The sequence below is a fragment of the Myotis nattereri genome (assembly GCF_964212035.1).
Source record: "Myotis nattereri genome assembly, chromosome: 6".
Lineage (NCBI taxonomy): Eukaryota > Metazoa > Chordata > Mammalia > Chiroptera > Vespertilionidae > Myotis > Myotis nattereri.
In genome coordinates, this window is record NC_138081.1 from 37,804,375 (window position 1) to 37,827,213 (window position 22,839).

The following is a 22,839-nucleotide window of genomic DNA, read 5'->3' on the forward strand; positions in this document are numbered from 1 at the left end:
CTTAGCAGAGGTAAATCTTTAACTGAACTCTGTCCATCGTTCTTATGCATCTAGGAGGCCAGAGTAATTTTCTTTTCTAGATCCCTCCAAGACATAATGGAGGCACCAGAGCACATGACCACCAGAGCACTCATGTTAATCTTGTTCCTTTTTTTTAATATATATATTTTATTGATTTTTTACAGAGAGGAAGGGAGAGGGATAGAGAGTTAGAAACATCGATGAGAGAGAAACATCGATCAGCTGCCTCTTGCACGCCCCCTACTGGGGATGTGCCCACAACCAAGGTACATGCCCTTGACCGGAATCGAACCTGGGACCCTTGAGTCCACAGGCCGATGCTCTATCCACTGAGCCAAACCGGTTAGGGCTCTTGTTCCTTATATACCATCCCTATGTACTGTAAATGTAAATTATTAACAATCCTGTACCCACCAGTGTACAAGAAATATGTGTTTCTCCATTTTGCCATTTGTTCAATGCTAGAGATTTCCCTGGTTTGCCTTCTCCCACCTCCTTAATTTACCAACAGTGGATTTCATGTGTTCCTCCTTACATTTTCTTTGATTCTAAATGCAGAAAAGGAACTACAAACCTGCTATTCTCCCAAGCATTTTCTCAATCAGTTGAGATTTTGCTTCTGGGCATGTCCTCAAAATTTGGCTCAAATAAACTCTTTTAAGACTTTTCTGTAGGCTGGATGTTCTTTTGTGGACATAATTTAAAACAAGACTAATACAGAGATTTGTAAATCAGCTATTGTTCTTACCTCTTCTAATCTTAAATATTTTTCAGTTATCTGAGCTTAGCTTTCCATGGTACATTTTCAAATTAAAAAAAAAAAAGTATTAGGTTTCTCAAGGGCTACCATTTTTTAAAAGCCTGGTGTTGTCTAATAAAGAATTTGCCAGCCCTAGCCAGGTTGGCTCAGTAGATAGAGTGTCAACCTGCGGACTGAAGGGTCCCAGGATGGATTCCAGTCAAGGGTACATACTTAGGGTTGTGGGTTTTATCCCCAGTAGGGGGCGTGCAGGAGGCAGCTAATCGATGATTCTCTCTCATCATTGATGTTCCTCTCCCTCTCCCTTCCTCTCTGAAATCAATAAAAATACATTAAAAAAAAAAAAAAAGAATATGTCTTGTCTTTGTCCTGGATTTCAGGCAGGGAGTTTCTAAAACCCTTGGAATTTCCTGTGATAGGAGAGTATTTGTTTTTGATAAATCCCTTGATTCAAGCTCAAATTTATGCTAACAAAATGGTTCAGGCTCACGCTCAGGCTCAGGGCTGGTGACCAGAAAGACTAGATGTGATTAGGGACTTTGGCAGAGAACCCCTCATTGTCTGAAGAAAGGCTGGAAATTTAGTTCAATCCTGTGGCCAATGCTTAATCAATCATGCCTATGTCATGAAATTTCAATAAAAACTCTGGACACGGAAGCACAGGGGAGCTTCCTAGTTGGTTAATCCACTGATGTGCCAGGAGAGTGATGTGACCTGCTTCCACAGGGAGAGGGCAAGAGGCTCTGCATTCAGGACCCTTCAAGTCCTTGCCTCATGCATCTCTTCATTTAGCTGGTCCCAATTTCTATTGTTTATAATAAAACTGTAATCATAAGTATAGCATTTCCCTGAGTTCTATGAATCATTCTAGCAAATTATAAAACCTGAGAGGAGTCACAGGAAAACCCCCATTTGATAGCCAGTTGGTCAGAAGTGTAGGTGGCCTAGAGACCTCTGAACTTGCAACTTGCATCTGAAGTGAGAGCAGTCTTGTGAGGGGGGTTTGGGAACCCCCCTTATCTGTAAGCTACTTGGCTAGAAGTGTGAATAGCCTGGTGACCTGGCTGCGGCTGGTGTATGAAGAAGTGGCAGTCTAATTGGGGAACATGTCCTTACACCTGTGGAGTCTGATGATAACTCAGGGTGATTAGTGTCAGAACTAAAATGCAGTACACCAGCTGGTGTAAGACCTGGCCAGATAGCTAAAATGACAGCTTTTGTTTCCATTATCAGATTTTTTTTAACTAGATTTTATGTTTTTAGAGCAGTTTTAGGTTCACAGCAAAACTGAATGGAAAGTACAGAGTTCTCATGTACTTTCTGCGCCCCCTCCCTCGCCACACACACACACACACACACACACACAGCCCCAACAAGCAATATGCTCCACCAGAGTGAAACATTTTTTACATTTTTTACAATTAAGGACCCTACACTGATACATCATAATAACTCAAAGGCCATAGGTTACACTAAAATTCACTCTTGATGTTCTACACTCTATGGATTTTGACAAATGTATAATGACAGGTATACACCACCAGAGTATCATACATAATAGTTTTTACTGCCTTAAAAATCCCCTGTACTCTGTCTAATACATCCTGTTAACCCGAGGAGCTGCCACTGATCTTTTTAATATTTCCATAGTTTTGCCTTTTTCAGAATGTCAGATAGTTGGAATTATACAGTATGTAGGCTTTTCGAATTGGCCTTTCACTAAATATATATATTTAAGGTTCCTCCATGTCTTTTCATGGTTTAAGAGCATATTAATTTTTAGCATTGAACATTATTCCATTTCCTGGATGTACCAGATTATTCACCCATTCAACTACTGAAGAATACTGTAAAAATTAATAAACAGAAACTTCATTGAAAATGGAGCCAGGAGAAGAGAGAATCTCACTCATTGCTGATCCCAACAGGAAGAGACAAAGTGAGAAAATAGCCATATGCAAGTTAAGGAAGAGGGTCCTCACCAGGAAGTGAATCTGCCCACACTTTGATCTCGCACTTCCCAGCCTCCAAGACTGAGAAATAAATGCCTGTTGAAGCCACCCAGTCTGTGATATATTTTTAAAGTAGCCCAAGCTAAGACAGATTTGGTACCAAAAAGTGGGGTGCTGCTGTAACAGGAATATATAAACAATCTTGAACAGAATACTTGTAGAAATATAGATGGTAAAGACCATTCTGGTGAGGTTTCAGATGAAAATGAGGAACATGTTATTGGACAATGGAAAAGAGATGATCCTTGTTATAAAGTGGCAAAAAGAAAACACTGGCTATGTTCTAGCATTCTGTGGAATTTGTAGGGAACAAAACTGAAATTTTATTGAGTAAGGAGACTTCTCAGCAAAGTGTTGAAGGAGTAGCTTGGTTTCACCTGACTGCTTATAGTAAGTGGCAAGAACAAAGAAATGAAAAGAGAAGGAATAATGGTAAGCAAAACAAGACTAACACTTAAAGATTTGGAAAATACTCAAGTATATCCATATTGCAAAAAACAAGAAAGTTTGTTCTGTAGAGAATACTAGTGTGGCCGAACAACCATCTGATTAAAAAAAAAAAAAAAATAGCCGAAACCGGTTTGGGTCAGTGGATGGAGCGTCGGCCTGCGGACTGAAGGGTCCCAGGTTCGATTCTGGTCAAGGGCGTGTACCTGGGTTGCGGGCACATCCCCAGTGGAAGATGTGCAGGAGGCGGCTGATTGATGTTTCTCTCTCATCGATGTTTCTAGCTCTCTCTCTCCCTTCCTCTCTGTAAAAAATCAATAAAATATATTAAAAAAAAATAGTGTGAGTGTGATGTAATTAGCCATTCCAGCAGAATAGCAATAGCTGCTACTAGGCTACAACCAAGGATCACTGACTCCAGGCCCAATGCTCTTCTACTAAACTATTTTTCCCAAGAACAGTGAGTCCCCTTTGCCTTCTAGAAGACTATCTTTATCAAAGATAGCACATGAAATAACTACTATAAATGCAAAGTGCAAACTGAATGGTAAAGAAGACAGTTACAGACCAGTATATTCATACTAAGAAGAAAAGAGGATTTTAAATGAGCCATAAAAAAAGAGGGGGCATATGAAGTAGCAAGAAGGTAGAGAGCACAGGTACCTTTAAGGACAATGATCATAAATACTTTGGATTTGTGGAGAATTTTCATGAGACAAGGAAATGAAACCAGGTTAAGAAGATAAACTAGAGCCATATGACACACAGTGTTTGACTACTGTTTACAGACTATTTATTAAGGGCCAGATATGATAAGCACTTAATACATATCATCTCATTAAAAAATACAATAGTCCTTGCAAAGTTTGTTTTCACTTTCCTTATTTTAGAACTAGTGTCCCAGTGCACAGATTCATGCACATTGAAAGGAAATTAATTAGAAGGTGGCCGGTGGGGAGGGACCGGACACCCCCTGGATCCAATCTCCCACAGTCCCTCCCTGGCCGGCCGCACCTGCGGTGGGTGCTGTGGCTTGAAGGGCGTCAGTGGAGTGAGCAGGTCCCTCCAGCAGGTGGAGTTCCTCGGCCTGGCCTGCAGGGATCGGGCCAAAACCAGCTCTCCAACATCCCCTGAGGGGTTCCCGGATTGCAAGAGGGTGGTTCTTGGGTTCTCCTATGTTTAGCGCCTGTCCCCTGGTGGTCAGTGCGGGTCATAGCTACCGGTCAGATGGACACTTAGCCATAAACATATATATATATATATATATAGGAAACTGCCACTTAGGAAGGTATAGCAATTTTCCCAAGATCATCTAGCTAATAATTAGGAGAAGTATTTGAACCCAGCTCAGCTTTTCTCAAAAATCTATACTCCTGGCACCATATTATGCTCTCTCACACAATGGACATAAAACATTCTTTCTAATGTACAAACTCAAGACCTTCAGATTATAAGAATGAAGAAAAATCATTGAGATATAATTATGATTTGTTTTTGTTGTTATGAAACTTCCCAGCATTGCAACTCTCTCCCAAGTATTATGGAATTCTCCATTTTGAGAGTTTTATAGGGAGACAGGACTCAATCTCCCACCACAGAAGCCAAAGGGGTAAATGAGTCCTCCTTATCCCTAGCCCCAGGCAGCGAGTACAAAAGCATAAAATCTGGAGCAATTCAATTGAGTCTAGATGACTGAGTCTCCATATAAATCACTAAATCTTGGGAGACAGACCAGAGTGGGTGTGATTAGATTAGTAGCCACAGCAGTAGCTGGGAGAACTCAACAGCCGCTATAGCTTTAAGTCACTGTTTCTGCTTCCAAACTTTCTTTTCTGTCTCTAAACATGCTCCTCTCGACTTCTTATCCATTTTATGTGTGACCTACCCAATCTCCCTCTAAAAAATTCCTTTCCTGTGGAAGCTATCCAGAGTTGGTTACTGCTTCTGAGAACAAAGTCTCTGAAAGCTCAGTCACCCTGAGTGTTAAAAATGTCCTGCAGGAAATTAAGAAGCTTGAGAGATTTCTAAGGAGGCTAACATAACCAAATATTTGTGTAAGAACAGATTTAAAAAGTCTAGGAAATGGAACTTTCATTTCTTCCTTAATGCCCCATTATGAAGTAATCATTCCTTAATACTGTAGAGGAGGAGGAAATTTTACCCCCCTAAGTTCTTTTGGCTAGTCTAATAATTAAATAAACATGAGATAGATTAAAAAGAGAAAAAGAAAACACAAATTTAATACATACCTACACATGTGAACCCCACATACATGAGAGGTTCCAGGAAAGAGAGGGAAAATGAGGGACATATGACATTCTGAGCTAAGGATCACCTAGGGGTTTCAGAGGGAAAGAAGGTCACTGTAGGACAATAAGAACAGAAGATGTTCAGTAATTAGAAGTTTACCCGGCCATATAGCTAGGTCATAAAGTTATTTCTGGTTGTAACTCTTATTATAGACAAGACTCTAATTTAAAGTCCTTAAGGGAGAGGTAAAAGTTTCTCATAAGCCTGCAGGGTCTTGATTGAGATAATTCACATTCCAAAGAGGTAGGTTTCGTAACTTTGAGCCACTATAAACTAAAACAGGGTGGCTTTTTAGCCCAGGGGACGAAATGTGTATAGAGCTATGGAGAAGGCCATTCCAACCCTATTCTAGAATTCTTAGTAATGGCAGCATTGAAAGCTTCAAGAGATAGCTCCTTAGCTCGGACACTGAGGTACAGCAACACTAGTAGCAACAAGGAAATTCATTCAATTGACATTAGGTAGGGCAGACATCAGCTAGGGAATAGGATGGGCATGGCATTACCCCTGCTCTAGGGGACAGGAGCAGATTCTTCAGTTTTATGAGTCCTATTAGTGCCAGTGGTGTGATACCACAGCAGCAAGCAAAAAAGAGAAGTCTGTAGAGGCTGAGCAACTGTCCACATTCTTGCTTCAGAGGAAGTAATGCAACTTACACTGCTTCCTATCCATGGCTCAAAAATAAGGGATAGCACTGAAGTTTTCCACAGAGGTTACTGTACTTGTAAAATAAGTCATCTGTATAACTCAGGCCCTCATAGGAAAGAAGGTGAATATGGATTATGAGAGTCAGAGGAAATATATGTAACAGGGGCACGAGGCAGCAGGGTACCCTGGAGTACTGAACAACATTTTAAAAAGTATTTTAAATGCGTCCTTTTTATTAAATAGGTAATACATTAATTTAAAAAACTTCCCCTCAAAAATACTTATCAGATAAAGGGGGTGGAGAAAATAAACATCCATATTTAAATTATTTAGGCCCTCTTCAAACTTAGCAGTTGAATTTTTTAAAACTGAGTCACTCCAGGCCCTGACTGGTTTGGCTCAGTGGATAGAGCGTCGGCCTGCGGACTGAAAGGTCCCAGGTTCGATTCCAGTCAAGGGCATGTACCTTGGTTGTGGGCACATCCCCAGTATAGGGTGTGCAGGAGGCAGCTGATCGATGTTTCTCTCTCATCGATGTTTCTAATTCTCTATCCCTCTCCCTTCCTTTCTGTAAAAATCAATAAAATATATTTTAAAAAAAACAAAACTGAGTCACTCCGGGTTATTTTATTTTTGAAAATTAGTTTTTAAAAATCAACAGCTAAGTTCTAAATTTACAGGTACAAAACAAATTGAATCCTTTACCTCCTAGTAAAATTCTATGGGCCATATGAAATCTGTTGTATGCTTATGTAAGTTAGAGACTGTGAATGGGAAGCACAGACAAGGTTTTTACTTCTAATTCTATGGAAGTCTCAATTTTACACTTCTAAATGTAAATGATCTTTGAAGAAAGAACAGCAATAGCAAAGCTATGTATTATTTCCCAAATGTTCTTAATCTATTACATAAAGGAAATTGAGATTCAGAAGTTAAAGGATCAAAAACCAAACACCTGATATATCACTATGTCCATTTCCTAGAGTTGCCTTAACAAATGACCACAGACTGGATGTCTTAGAACAAGAGAAATTTATTATCTCATGGTTGGAGGCTAAAAGTCTGAGTTCAAAGTGTCAGCATGGCTACACTCCCCCTGTGACTCTTGGCAGAATCCTTCCTTGCCTCTTCCTAGCTTCCTTGGCATTCCTTGGCTTGCAGCTGCACTGCTCCACTTCTGCCTTTGTCGTTACATGATGTCTGTCTTCACATCTTCTTCCCTCTATGAGTGTCTGTATCTTCCTACAAAAACTCCAGTCATATTGGTTAGGAGCCCACCCAAATGACCTTAACTTAACTTGACTACATCTGCAATGACTCTACTTCCAAATAAAATCACATTCATAGGAACTAGGAATTAGTATCTCAACATATCTTCTGGAGGGAGGGAGATACAATTCAATACATCACATGATAGAATGGTATCCTGTCCAGCTACAAAGTTGCTATTCTTTCCATCAGACTGCACTCTTGCTTCCCATAATCTTTAATATTATATTAACATTATACAATAATTTAGGAATATGGAAGTTAATTTAAAAAACAATATATTTTGCCGAAACCGGTTTGGCTCAGTGGATAGAGCGTCGGCCTGCGGACTGAAAGGTCCCAGGTTCGATTCCGGTCAAGGGCATGTACCTTGGTTGCAGGCATATCCCCAGTAGGAGATGTGCAGGAGGCAGCTGATCGATGTTTCTCTCTCATCGATGTTTCTAACTCTCTATCTCTCTCCCTTCCTCTCTGTAAAAAATCAATAAAATATATATTTTAAAAAAAATAAAAAACCAATATATTTTAAAATAAAATTGGCACCAATTGTTAATATGCTGATGTTTTAAACAATACTACCAAATCTTATTTTTCACCTAAAATATAGGTTTAAAAATAACAACTTTGTCATAAGTAGATGTTATCCCAGGACCACCTTAAATTTTGGAGTTTGAAATAGAATTTTATAATACAAATTTTCATACACAAGGCTGTTATATATAGCATTTAACTCATTTCTACAAACAAAATAAATTCTAACATGAAGTTTTAATTTACCCCTTAAAAGTCTCATTAAAATATCAAGTTATAAAAACTGCCTAGGACAGACCTGATGAAAAGGGCTTTCCTAATTATGCTCTCTCTTATATGACAAGGTGGCTCAAAGAACTGATAAGCAATTAATATACATAAAGGGCTTTCTATTTTGAGGCAATAGATGGTCTTTTCTATTAAAAAACATTGTATTTATATAGTTATATAAATGATGTTCAAATATTAGTGCCTTTCACCTAGTGCTACTTTCTGACGATAGCCTCATGCTGCCTCATATCACGTGTCCTCCATTACACTACCCTCTCTACACTGTCACTGGTCTTATCTTCACCCCTCAGCCCCATTTTTATATTCCTAGGTATATTCACTTGGTTGCACTTCTTCCTTCCCAACTGAAACTCTATTTCTAATCATGGTGATCTTCTGAAAATTAAGCCATGCATACATGATTTGTCCATCTTTTTTGGTTATGCTTCACTAAAAACTTGACTTAAAAAAATCAATAATGATGGTTCTTTGAATCCCTTAATCTCACACCCAACTGTGGTCTTTTGAAACCTGTAAATGGTACCACCATTGTCCCAAGCATCCTAGCTCAACATCCTGGCATATTTGGCGTAATGTTGCAGTCCCCAACTTCTACCAATTCTTCCTTAGCAATATACTTAGCATCTTTGAACTTGACTCTCATTGCTTCCACTAGAGATAAAACTTTGAGACCCTCATGCCAGTTTTTTAAAGGTAAAAGAAAAAATACACCATATCTTTTTAAAAGTCAAGTAAAAATATCTAAATTTTTTTCATAACTAAATATTATCACACATAATGTGAGACCTGAGAGCTTTGAACAACAGCCAACTTACTCACTATATTGATAAACAATGTTATTAGATGCTATAATATCACATAACCATTCTTCCATTTTAATTTATTTCAGAAATTAAACTACAAATCTATATAATTGATGGTTGGTCCACAGTTTCCAATTTTTGAGACCTAATAAGGATATAACAGTACTTCCTTCTAAAATAAGCTTCCAAAAATTTGGGGGGTGGGGGTGAAGTATTTTATGCCATTTTTAAAATCATGTACCCCTTCCTTTGCTGCAACATTTGCTGATCAACCTGTTTATTAAATTTGTTTTGCCTTTAGATACAGACGGATATCACTGTTTATATAAGTTTGATCTTGTAGTATATAACATTTTCCTTGGCTAATTTCAATAACTCCTTCAAACCCATAATACCAAGCAGATGATTAAACTCTCAATATATTGTTTTAAAATTTGACTATAACAATTGAACTTCATTATTTAATCTATTCATTCAAACACCTTAGTTCCTATTAGATGCCAAGCATTGTGCTATATATAGGATGGGAATACATAACAGAAAAATGTATTGTTTGTACCACAAAAGACTTTAGAGACTAGTGGAATAGAAAGTCATGTTAATCAATAATTACAGAATATAATTTTTTTTAGGACTGCTTTTTATTTTCACCTGAGGATATTTTTCCATTGATTTTTAGAAAAGAGTAGAAGGGAGAGGAGAGAGAGAGAAACATCGATGTGAGAGAGAGACATTGAACTGTTGCCTCCCACATGAGCCCCAACCACGGCCAGGAATCAAGCCTGCAACTGAAGTATGTGTACTAGGATCAGAATTGAACCTGGGACCCCCTTCAGTCCACGGGCCGGTGATCTATCCACTGAGCCAAACCAGCTAGGGCTACAGAATATAATTTGATAATGCTATGACAGGTCATAAGCTAGTACTTCTAAAACCTGAAAGAAGCATATGTATCAGGTGGGGAAAGGGAGAAATCAAGGAAAACTTTCTATAGTGTGGACAGGAATGAAATTTGAAAAAACATGGTAGAATAAGAAAAGGAAGGACATTTAAGGTAGATCTAGCAGCATGATACATCCCAGAAACTAAAATAGTTTGCTACTGCTAGAGCAAAGGGTAGGGGAATGGTATATGAGGCTGGAGAAGTAGAAAGTAGCCTATCATAAAGAAAATTATATTTTACATTAAGGATCTAAAATTATCCCGAATGCTAGAGGGAGCCACAAGAAAAATTTTAATGAAGAGAATGAGATACAGTGGGGCCTTGACTTATGAGTTTAATTCGTTCCGTGACGGAGCTCGTAACTCAAATTACTCTTATGTCAAATCATAAAGTGAACGAGTGAGACACGTGATGCTGGGCTGATGTTGTGGCGTTCACTGTAACGTTTGCTGCGCCAACTAGCGGTGGGGTATCTGAAGCTGGCTTGTAACCCGAATTTTAGCTCGCAACTTAAAGCAAAAAATCGGCCGAGATATGGCTCATATCTCAAAAAACTCGTTAGTCGGGACACTCGTAAGTCAAGGGCCTACTGTATTCCAATTAGCCTTCTAAAAAGATCACTTTGGCCCTGGTCAGTGTGGCGGGTTGGGTTAGTCATCCCTTATACCAAGCATGTCAAACTCGCAGCCTGCGGGCTGTATGTGGCCCACAACGAATATTTTTGCAGCCCAGCCAATATAACGGTATGTAAGAAACGTTTTAATTAAAATTTCATAACTTAATTTTTGCAATATCCTGTCATACATAATTATTAATAACGAACTACAACATTCGCTAATGACTGATTACTATAATCGTGTTGCATTCATTTCCCTTACCCACCTTATGTGCAGGCGCACCATTTCTCTCCACTAATACTAGCAGCGAATCTTTTAACAGCCAATTGCCATGGACTTATTTGTTTGGTGTATGCAGCAGTAAATATTTTGCTTTCGAAGAACAAGAAAAATAGGTTTATTTGTGTTATGCTTATTAATTTGTACAGTTATTCAGTGTCTTGTAAATTAATGTATAAAAAAATATTAATTTTATTAAAATATTCTATTTTTTATGTTAACGATTACTCACTTATTTCAGCCCTTTGTATTCAGCATGTCTCTACTGAAATAAACCTACATTTCTATAAAAATTGAAGCCTTTGTTTTTTTGTGGCCCACATAAACTTAAACCGTGTTTATTTGGTCTGTGTTAGCCTTTGAGTTTGACATGCTTGCCTTACACCAAAAGGTGGTGGGTTCAATGCCTGGCCAGGTTTGATCCTCAATTCGATGCCTGGTGAGGGTGCATGCCAGAGGCAGCGGATCAGTGTTTCTCTCTCACATTGATATTATTCTCTCTCTAAAATCAATTTTTAAAAATAATGTTTAAAAGATTACTCTGGCAGTAAAGTGCAGAAAGGCTTAAGAAAATGCCAGACTAGAAGCAAAGAAAACAAAATGCTACTGCAATAATCCACGTGAGAAATGTTGAGAACATAAACTTAGAAAAGGGCAGAGGGAATGGGAAAGAGACAGATTCAAAAAAATATAAAGAAAGAATTCACACAACTTAATGCCTAGAGGTGAGATGAGGACAAATCAGTTTAAGTTGATTTCCAGGGTTTCTAGCTTTAAAAAAACATAGATGGTAATGCCATTCACTGTAAGACAGGTTACCAGAGCTCTTCATGTTGCTAACTCAAAGGTCAGCTCTCAGTCCTGTTTCTGTAACTATCATCAGCATTTGGCATGTTTGTTCACACCCTCTTTCTTGAAACAGGTTTCCTGGACACTACACTCTGCTTTTCCCCTGCCTCCTTGGCTGCTGCTTTTCAGTTTCCTTTGCTAGTTCCTCTTGATCTCCCTAACCGCTTCAACAGAGTGACTCAGAGCCATAATCACTCTCTTGATCTCATTCCATCTTAGGTCTTTATATATCTATGCTGATTTGCCCTCAAATGTGTAACCCCAGTTTCAACCTTCCCCCTAAACTCTACACTCATGTATTCAATTGCCTACTCATTATTTCCAACCTGGTTATCTAAAAGGTGTCCCATTGTAGCAAGTCAAAAATCAAACCAAAAACACCCTCTTTATTCAGCTCCTCACGCCCCCCCAACCCCCCTACTATCACACCAAAACTTCTACAGTCTTTCCCACCTTGATAAACTACAACTCCATCTTTCCAATGCAGACCAAAATATCTTAGTTATCTTCATTCTACTTGAATTATTATTAATAGCCCCTTAACTGGTTTCCCTGCTTCTACTTATTCCCCAGATAATATTCTCCATATCATTGACAGGGTAACTCTTTTAATCTTAAGTAGTAAGATCATGTCACCTACCTGTGTGAAACTTTTCAATTGCTTCGCATTACACTGCCTGTAGAAGCCAAAATCCCTGTAACGACCCATGTGATGTGCACCCCACTACTTTACCACTCTAGCCTCATTTTCTACTATCCTCCCCCACTTCTCATTCTGCTCCAGCCAATGACTTCGTTGTTCCTCAAACATTCTACTATGTACTTTTGCTCTTATTTCTTCTGTCTGAAACATTCTTCCCTCAGATATCAATATAGCTCAGTCCCTCATCTTTTTTAGACCTTTACACAAATACCACTTTAATGAGGCATTCCTTGACTACACAAAATTGTCAACTATTCTTCAACCATTCCTACTCCCTTTCATTTTTCTTCATAGCACTTTTCACCATCTAACATACATCAGATACAGTGGATTAAGGAATGAGTGAATGGGAGCTGGGAATGGACAACTATAATAACAAAAGTGTATTATGCAAATCGACTTAACAACCGAACAGCCGAACGACCATTCGAACGATTACCTATGATACACACTGGTGCCAGGCCAGCCAAGGAGGGTGTGATGCAATTGGTCAGGGGGCCCTGCCATCACCCCACGATTGCCCTGCAGAGGAAGGCCCAGGCCACACTCTGCAGGGTGATCGATGGGGGGGGGGGGGGGTGCTCTGCAATTGATTGCCCTAAGGAGGGAAGTCCAGGCCACCGGCCGGTGGGGCGATCGATTGGGAAAGGGGGGAGCTCCGCGATCACCCCAAAGAAGCAGGACCAGGTGTGCGAGGCCGGACAGCAATCGCCCCGCAGAGGGATGCCCAGGCCAGCCAAGGGATCGCACCCCACACCTGTCGCCCACAGAGGGAGGCGACCAGTGGCAGGGGAGGAGGAGGAGTGCCGCACAGATGGCAAGCAGTGGCAGCAGTGGGCCAGCTGCCAGCAGCCAGGGGAAGGAAAGCCACAATAGGCCCTGATAGCCGGCCAAGCCTAGGGACCCTACCCAAGGGATCCTGGATTGCGAGAAGATGCAGGATGGGCTGAAGGACACCCCCCACCACCACCACCACCGTACACGAATTTCGTGCACTGGGCCTCTAATTATCAATAAGTGTGCACATCTTTCTTTTCAAAAGAGATTGTGTGAAAAAAGAGAATATAGACCAGCACCTAGAAGAAACAAAACAAGAGGTCAGAGTGCTAGAATTTGAATCCCAGCTGTGACTAAGCAAATGACTTATTCTCAGATTCAACATCCAACCTCTAAAAATAAAATGCAGAGAATAGCAACATTACCCTTATAAGTGTCCCTGTATCAAATGTCATATAAAATTCTTAGCAGACTCAAATTATATGGGTCATTATTACATTTTTATTATTAAATTAAATCAAGATAGAATATTTTCTCTTTTTTATTGATTTTTAGAGAGGTAGGAAAAGGGAGAGAAACAGCAATCAGCTGCCTCCCACATACCCTTTCTAGGGATCAAGTCTACAACCCTGGCATGAGATCTGACCAGGAATTAAACCGGAAACCTTTCAGTGCATGACATGACGCCTAACCAATTGAGCCACACTAGCCAGGGCCATGTGTAAGAGAAGAAATTAGAATGCATTTATATGCTGAACAAAGAAAGAAAAAGACAGGCTGAAGAAAATAAGAGCGCATATTCCTTCTATAACTTTTTTAAAGTGTTAACATCAAAGTCCTATACCTGATTTGCTTTTCGTATGCCACACAACACATATTGGCTTTTACCATGAAATCAAGTTAAACTCAATACTATAATCAATATAAAAATGTAACCATTATTCAGTGTCTAAACTACTAGACTCTGACATCTAGATGACTCAGCTCCCATAACACTCAGCCAACATAACATAGTATCACTAGACAAATCTTCCCAAATATAGCCCTGTGTTACAGACTGTTAACGACCCCTCACCCTAACTTGTGCCACCTTTCGTCCACAGTATAAAATTCTCAATTACTATCTAAAGACCCCTTTTCTCAGCCTCCCTTATAGCTAGTGTGGCTTTGTTACTAACACCCGCTGACTGGTCACAAGTATACTTGTGTTTCCGCGTCCAAATGTTACTGACCAGTCCCAAGTTAACTTTTGTCTTTTTCTCAACTCATCGGTCAGTATTTCCAGAGATGTGACAAGCAATACATCTAATTCTTTCCACCCATCTTTTATTCTGGCAAAAGATTTTTAAAAGAGGCATTGCAGCAGAGAAGAACATTTGAGCGAATTATGTGCAGACACTTTGTCTGATTGGCTGAGTGGCTTTGGCAGTCAGTTGGAAGATAGTATTTTGTCAGAAGATAGTAATGAGTCTAGCATTAGACCATCGCGAAGGCAAAAGAGAAATATGATAGTATCTGACAGTGAAAGTGATTCTAAAGAATGGGCAGAAAATGACATTTTACCAGTGTTAGAGAATTATACAAATATTTCAGGCGTAATTGTTCAATTTGAAGACCCATAAAGTATAAATGAAGTAACTAATTTATTTTTTGATAACGTTTTTTCTATCTCATTACTTCTCAAACCAATTTATATCATCACCAAATGGAAAAATACCACAAAACCTATGCTAAAACTTCACCATGGATGGACTTTAAAAGTCCTTTATTCCTTTGTTCTTCATCCCTTCCTCCACACTACTTCCTGGAAAAGGATGTGACAACTAGAACTCTAGCCTCCAGTCTGAACTGTGAGCATTGGAGCCAAGCCCTAAGACAGACGGAGCAATAAACTAGAGAGTGTGGATTCAGTAAAACAGCCTCCATACTAGCCAGGGACTGCATTTCTAAGAGATTTCACATGAGAATGAAAATTTTACTCATTGCTGAACCCAATCTTAACTGATACACATTGTGCCCCTCATGCTATTTTCCCAGCTTAATACATTCACTATCAAATACAAGTCTATCAACAACATGGCACCAGCTGATTGGCCCTTATCCTTATTTTCTCTATATACCTTTTGATTTCCTGTCACTACAACTTTGCTCATATTAATCTCCTTCTTGAAATGAATCCAACCTCCCCTTTAGAACTGCTGTTTACTTACCCTGCAAGTTCCAGCTCAAACCCCTTTTCCAACACGAAGTTACCAAGTTTTCCAGGGTTATTAAAGACAGATGTGATGTTGTCTTCCTTTAAACTACTAAGGCATTTTCTGTCTGTGCCACTCATCCAGCAATACTTAGTTTCCTTTTATATGTCTGTCTCATCTCCTTCAAAAGATTCCAGGCTCTGTCCTGGTCAGTGTGGCTCAGTTGGTTGAGTGTTATCCCATGCACCGAAAAGTCGTGGGTTCAATTCCCAGTCAGGGCAAGTGTGGGAGATAAACCAATCCATGTTTCACTCTCACTTCATTTCTTTCTTTCTTTCTTTCTTTCTTTCTTTCTTTCTTTCTTTCTTTCTTTCTTTCTTTCTTTCTCTCTCTCTCTCTCTCTCTCTCTCTCTCTCTCTCTCTCTCTCTCTCTCCTCTCGCGCCCCCCCCCCCCAATTCAATAAAATCATGTCCTCAGGTGAGGATTAAAAAGAAAAAAAATCTTAAAAAAGATTACAGGCTCCTTAAGGGCTCTCTGTGTGAAAAAATAAAAAAGAGGCCCTGTCCACAAATTTTTTCTATCATTTAGTATGCCCTCCTTCATCAGCTAAAATTCAAGGGTAGCCTAACCTAACCTAATATCCAGGTTGTAATAAAATCTGTTGGGTATAAAAACAAAGTTTTCTCTCCCTTTGGATATATACATAGTATATAAAATTCTTTGGATTTCTGGATCATATGGTAGTTTTAGTTTTTAATTTTTTGAGGAACTTCCATATTGTTTTCCGTAATGGCTGTACCAATTTACAATTTACAATTACAATTGTAAATTACAATTTACAATTTACCAATTTTGCCCTAAATCAAACTGTCATCTCTTCTTGGTAATCCTAAAAATTCATCCTACTCCTAACCTATTCCTAAGAACAGACAAGGGTGCCCTTTTCTCCACACTCTCACCAACACTTATTATTTCTTGTCTTTTTGACAAGAGGATAGAGCTTAAGTGTTTTCAAAACACACACACACACACACACACACACACACACACACGCGGCAACTATAGAAGGTGATGGATATGTTCATTAGCTTGACTAAGGAGATTTCATAATTTATATGTATATCACCATCACAATAAACTTATTAAATATATACAATTTATTTGTCAAGTATACCTCAATAAAGATAGGGAGAAAAAATAGTTTATACTAAAGATAATAGTTCATAACTTATCCGAGAAAGAGGCTACCAAGTGGGAGAGGAACTACAGTTTTCTTATTTATTAAATGTCAAAAGCATACATGGTACAGTGCAGATTACAATAAGTTGGAAACCTGCCCATCAGCTTAACTACAAAACACAAAGAACCAGAGGCAAAACAGAACAGAGGTAGATAAATAGATCAATTTAAGTTATTGTATTTCTCAGATTTGTTTTGCTACCATTGTGATTGTTCCCCTAAATCAGGGGTGGGCAAACTTTTTGACTTGAGGGCCACAATGGGTTCTTAAACTGGACCGGAGGGCCGGAACAAAAGCATGGATGGAGTGTTTGTGTGAACTAATATAAATTCAAAGTAAACATCATTACATAAAAGGGTACGGTCTTTTTTTTCAGTAGTTTTATTCATTTCAAACGGGCGGTAGTTTGCCCACGGCTGCCCTAAATCAAACTGTCATCTCTTCTTGGTAATCCTAAAAATTCATCCTACTCCTAACCTATTCCTAAGAACAGACAGAATTTAATGCAGTGGGAAAGGAGGAATTTGAAGGACATGCAATTTTCACACTGTCCAAGGACTGGAAAACTTCCAGTTTTGAATGTCAATTTGTCTTAAAGGAAATCAATAAAAGACCTAAACAGATCACTCAACAAAATGCTGAGTAACAAGGTAAATCATTTTAAGTATTAATTAGATTACGTTAAAAATGGCATTTTAAGTGCCCCTTTGAACTGATCAGTCGACACTCAGGAATTTTTCAGGGGTCCTTTTTAGAGACTCTAACGAATGCAAAAGGTAACCTAAGTAAAACTTTCAAAAGCAATTTTCTTTAGTTGCTTAAACTTTATCTGACTGTGCCAGCGAAAAGGAGAAGGATATTACCTGAGCCAAGATTAATGGTAAATTTAGCTAAGGTATTTAAATTTGTACAAAGAAGGAAGAACACAAGCAATTGTCAGGGATCATTATACCTAACTAAAAGATTATTGAGGATTAGAAAGTATAATTAAATACTGATATTTTTGTAACAAATGCTAAATTTGTCGGTATGTTTCTTTAAAACTTGACGTTAAGGGCAGGAAAGTATTGTTTTTAAAGGGCCAGAAAGTATTTTAGGCTTTGCAAACGAAGAGGCAAGACCGAGAATATTATACAGACTCTTCTATACCAAAAGAGAAAACAAATTTGCACTAATTTTTATTGTTGACATTCAAAATATAATAACAATTGTGTACAATTTTCTGGTAACACCAGTCTATTATTAAGAATAGAATTATTTTGGGGTGGAGGGAAACAGTTCATATAATTGGGTGTTTAAACTTAATGTTCTCTATCATCAAATCAATGGTACATGTTCATCTGTAAAACCATTCTCAGTTCCTGGGGCTCACAAACCGGTTTGGCTGGCCATATTTACTTTGTCATGCCTTGATCTAAGTACTAAAGTTACTTGAGTAACAAATTAAAAACACTAACCCCAAACCTCTTAATTTCCAAGAGTCGGCTTTTAAGCAACTGCAAGTCATGTGAATTTTAAAATCTTTAAACTTCTTATCATAAAGTGCTTATATTGTTTAACAATCTACAAAGCAACTTATACTCAATGCAGAAAAGAACTTTAATCCTCTTAAAAATCTTGGAACCTAAGAATCCAAGTTGCACAGGAGTAAAAGCAATAAATAAAACTGTATTTTTATCAAAAACAAGAAAAATAAAATAAATAGGATTAAATATAAAGTGACAAAAATGAGATTTGGAGTTTTCTATCAACCAGGGGAGGGAGTGCTAATCCACTACAATTTAATGAAAATTTATCGTGAACACTTTTGGCAATATTAATTTAAAGTTAATGTTTAGTTTTTTAATTTACTCTGAATATTATTTTGAATAATGTCCTCATCCAATTCTAACCATTAAACTACATAACTTAACACTGACAAATGCCTTTGTAAAAGTTCAGAATACTCACTATTTTTTTTCAAGTTAGCTCTATTCAATTAATATCTCAGCCTCACCAACAAGAGCCTTAGATTAGAAACACATTATCTTTGAGGTAGAAAAATGTGCCTGACCCCTACAATTGCCAAATTAAAGGAAATATTTATTCATTGCTGCTAATAACATATGAAGATAGCCCTAGCTGGTGTGCTCAGTGGTTAGAGCATAGACCCTGGTCTTGAGTTCAATCCCAGCCCCAGTTGGGATGCATGTGGGAGGCAATCAATGGATGTATCTCTCTCACTCCCTCTCTAAAAATCAATGGAAAAAATATCCTCAGGTGAGGATTAATAAAATATATTTATATATGCACATACATATATATATTAAACCTTAGTGTTGAGTGAGACATTAAATATTTTCCTATGAAAGATAAAATTAACAACCTCAGTTTTCATTTTATTACAGAAAATCTAAAAACCAACTAAACAAGATATATGAACCTAATGGGGGTGGGAGGAAGATATATTAACAAATATAAGCATTAAATTAAAAACACCTTTTTTACATCTTTGTCAGGTGAGTCCAATGTGCTTTACAACAACAGTAATTTTAAGTATAACATTTCTGGAATTATCATAAAGACCCACTGATTTTTACACTTAAAAAGCTTGGATTTTTAATCTTAGCACTTTAAGCTATATTACAAAAGAACTATTGGCAAAGCTCCTTGGGCCTAGTAATTTGACACAAAAACAAGTGTTCTTAAAATTTTTTAAAAGATGAGGAATAAGTTAAAAGGCGTGAGCAACTTATAGTATGAAAGTAAATGTTGGCAAGAAATTTTCATTGCTCCTTTACTTTAAATAACCCTCAGCATATTTTAAACTAAACTAGTATCTGGTAAAGGGTGGAGAGGAGGCTGAAGCAAACATGTGTGTTTTGGGAAAGCTCCCTAGGTTTTTCTCATAATAAACTCCAGGCTCAATTCAGAAGCAATTTTCTACATATTTAACAGCCAAATTAAAAAAAGAAAATTTATTCTATTCCCACAATTTATGTCAGTGTTGGTTACAAAATTCCTAATCAGTTTTACTTTTCATTTCCTCTGGTTCCAAAGGAGATGCAATTTGGATATGCAGCATTTTTTAAAAAATCACATTAAAGTTGGAAGTCATACAATTTTAGAATTAAACATCACCTTAGAAATCGAGTCTGAATCTTTTGGTTCTTCAAGTGAAAAATCTGAGACTGAAAAATATGCTTAGGGTCACTAACAGAGATGGAACTTCAACTCTAATGCCTTGACTTTTAACTTCAGTATCCTTTTAACTAGACCAAGCTGCAGTAGACCCTTCAAGCCACTTGAACCAGAAGTATATACAGAAGAATTATTTAAGAAATTTCCATGTCACCAACCACTTAGTGTAAAGGTGAAGAGCGTTATTTCATTTCAAAACCCAAAAGATTCAAAGGAAGTAAATATTTATTTTCATAGTATAATATATACTAACAAAGGTGAGTTTTGATAATAAATACCGATCACATAAAATTGCAATTATTGCTACTTTCATTATTATTATCTTAAGAAGTTTAAATAAGATGATAAAACATCTAATGTTAAATTATTTTCTTCTCACCTCCTAACACTGCAGTAAGAATCCTAATGTTGTGCAAAAGCTTAAGGTTGGATGGGAATAAAGACATCTGGGTTTGGGTTTCTGCCTCAACTTTACAATATTCTTCTAGCTTACCACCAAATGTCAACCTGTCTGGCTCCATTTATCATCTGATTAAGAATCATAATAATAGTAGCTATTTATTATACAAACTTAATAAATACCAAGAGTCTTACCTACACTGACTCTAACTCTCATATTTTTAAAAGATAGGCATTATTTATGTATTTTACAGATAAGGAAACTTGAAGCTCAGAGAGATGAAGTTTTCCAAGAAACTGAGCTAGTTAGTGACTAAGATGGAATTTAAACCCAGCTCTGCCTGACCCCAGCCCGGACAGAGCCCACGGTCCTTGCAATACATCACTTCACTCGTATGTTTGATCCTAGTGTAGCTGAGAGAACAAGAGGTACTACATTTGAAGGACTATTCGGGAGACAGAAATGATAAAACACATAAAAATGCACACTGGAAAAACAGACTGTGACTCTTTCTCTAGTTACTAAACTGAATTTTTAGTAAAATATTTAAAAACTATGCTATAGATACTATTCTCATTACTGTTACTAACCTAAAGTGTACAATTAAACACTGTACAATTAAAAATACATATCAATTTTGCTTTTAGAGGTAAGGTAAATTAAATTGGAAAACAGGTATTTGTATGCCTATTCCTGTAGTTGAAATAAAATGACTCTGAAAGCCCCATTAACTCACATGCATAAAATAGAGGGGAAGGAGATGATATAACCTGATAGAACGAAGAAATCCAGATTAGTTGGTGCCAGGTACTGCCCCTAAAAACGGATAAAAATACCCTCAGATATTCAAGGAAAACGACGAGCAGGTGTTTAACACCGGACACCTATACGAAGTATTACATTCTACTATCACCCTGTCTTCACTGCAGATGGACGCACAGCCTATGATGGCTGCTTTGGCGATTCAAGATGCTTCCCCAAGTTTCTCTATCATGTCTTAGAGCAGTAAAATACTCAGGTCAGTGTACCACTTATTCTGTGATCATTCACTCTCTTTAAAAAAAAAAAAAAAAAAGTTTAAAATCTAGAAAGAACAAAAACTAGGGCGGATGTAGGGCATGATTATTAATACACACAGCCTAAAAGCATATCCGGAACTGAAGTTTCAGGTTACCTTTCACCTGTATCGTGCCCTACAACTGAAAGCCTCAATTTGCTCCAAATAAAAGGTCCTGTGCACACGTCGGTCATCGGTCCTAATTGTGACCTGGCAACACACGACAACTTCTTTAGCTAAAAAAAAAAAAAACAAAACAAAAACCACCAAGACGTCATGCCTGACTCCGGTCCTCTGCCCAACAATGGCCAAGGTGATCATCTCTGACAATTCCCACGCAGGGAATGACATTCTGGCTACGTCAGTTCTCCCGGAGTCGTGTCTAGATATAACTTTTCTCTCTCTCTCTCTCTCTCTCTCCCCTTTCTCGCTCTTAACCTCCGTTGGAGGTAAAAATAATAATAATAATAATAGTAATAATAATAATAAAAAACATCCTCACCGAGCCACATCAACCGCGCACGGAAGGGGTGTTCTTCCTCGGCCCCACCCTCTGCACTAAACGCTCACCGTCCCTAATGGTGTGAATCGCAAGCGCGACGAAAGTGCGAATTCGGAAAGCCGCGGAGAGACCAGAACCCGAGGGAGAGGAGAGGGCAGGTGCGGGGAGGCGAGGCCTGGGCCCGCCTCCCGGGGGCTGAGGACGGGGAAGGGGGGAGCGGGGGGCAGGCCGCGAGGGTCCCGCTCCAGGCGGCGCCCGCTCCCACGCCGCGCGCTCCCTCACCTCGATCTCGCGGATGTTGTTGGAGGTGACGAAGATGCCGATGCCAATGGGGATGAAGATGAGGCCGATGATGAAGAAGGTGGGGAGCACCGTGCCAGCCGTAAGGATGGGCTGCCAAGCCGGCAGGCGCTGCTGTTTGAAGGCCGTGTTATCCGGCCTCCGGTTCTTGGCGGCGCCCCCGGGAGCGCACGGGGGCCCGCCGTCCACCTCATCCTTCGAGTTATAGCTCATCGCCATGGACCCCCCGGGCGTGGCTCCGCCAGGCGCTGGTGTTCCGCCCAGGGGATCGGCCTGCTGACCCTGGCAGTAGACGCGCAGGCGCTGCTGCGACCTCCTGTGTAAAAGCGGAAGAGGCGGGACACCCTTTCGCAGACGGCCATTGGCCGGAAGCTGGTGTTTGCTGGAGACTCCAGACGGCGGGGGAGAGGGGAAGGAGGGAGAGGACTGAGGGACGAGGGGAGGGGGAAGGGGAGGAGGGTAGAAAGGGGAGGGAGAGGGCGGAGGCACCGTGCTCATCTGCCCTGTGACGGCAAAGTGAGAGTTCCAAAGCAGCCCCCGCCCCCGAGCGGGAAGCGACGACGGCGCATGCGCAGCCCTGGTGGGGCGCCAAGTCCCGGCGCGCGGCTGTTGGCGCCTCTTCGCTCCCTCGCTGAGGGTTCTGTTCGCAACCACTTCCCGCGCCTCTGGTTGTCTTGGCGACGGCCTGGCCGGTCGCAGATTGG

At 39.2% G+C, this 22,839-nt stretch overlaps 1 protein-coding gene across 1 annotated transcript in view; it reads right to left on the reverse strand.

Annotated features, from left to right (window-relative positions):
- Nucleotides 1-22,636, reverse strand: part of TMEM30A (transmembrane protein 30A) — a 39,342-nt gene extending 16,706 nt beyond the window's left edge. Inside the window, exon 1 of the mRNA XM_081094712.1 lies at nucleotides 22,118-22,636. Coding sequence (XP_080950838.1) covers nucleotides 22,118-22,633 — 516 coding nt within the window. The 5' untranslated portion in view covers nucleotides 22,634-22,636. The remainder of the gene's footprint in view (nucleotides 1-22,117) is intronic.
- Between the last annotated feature and the right edge of the window lie 203 nt (nucleotides 22,637-22,839).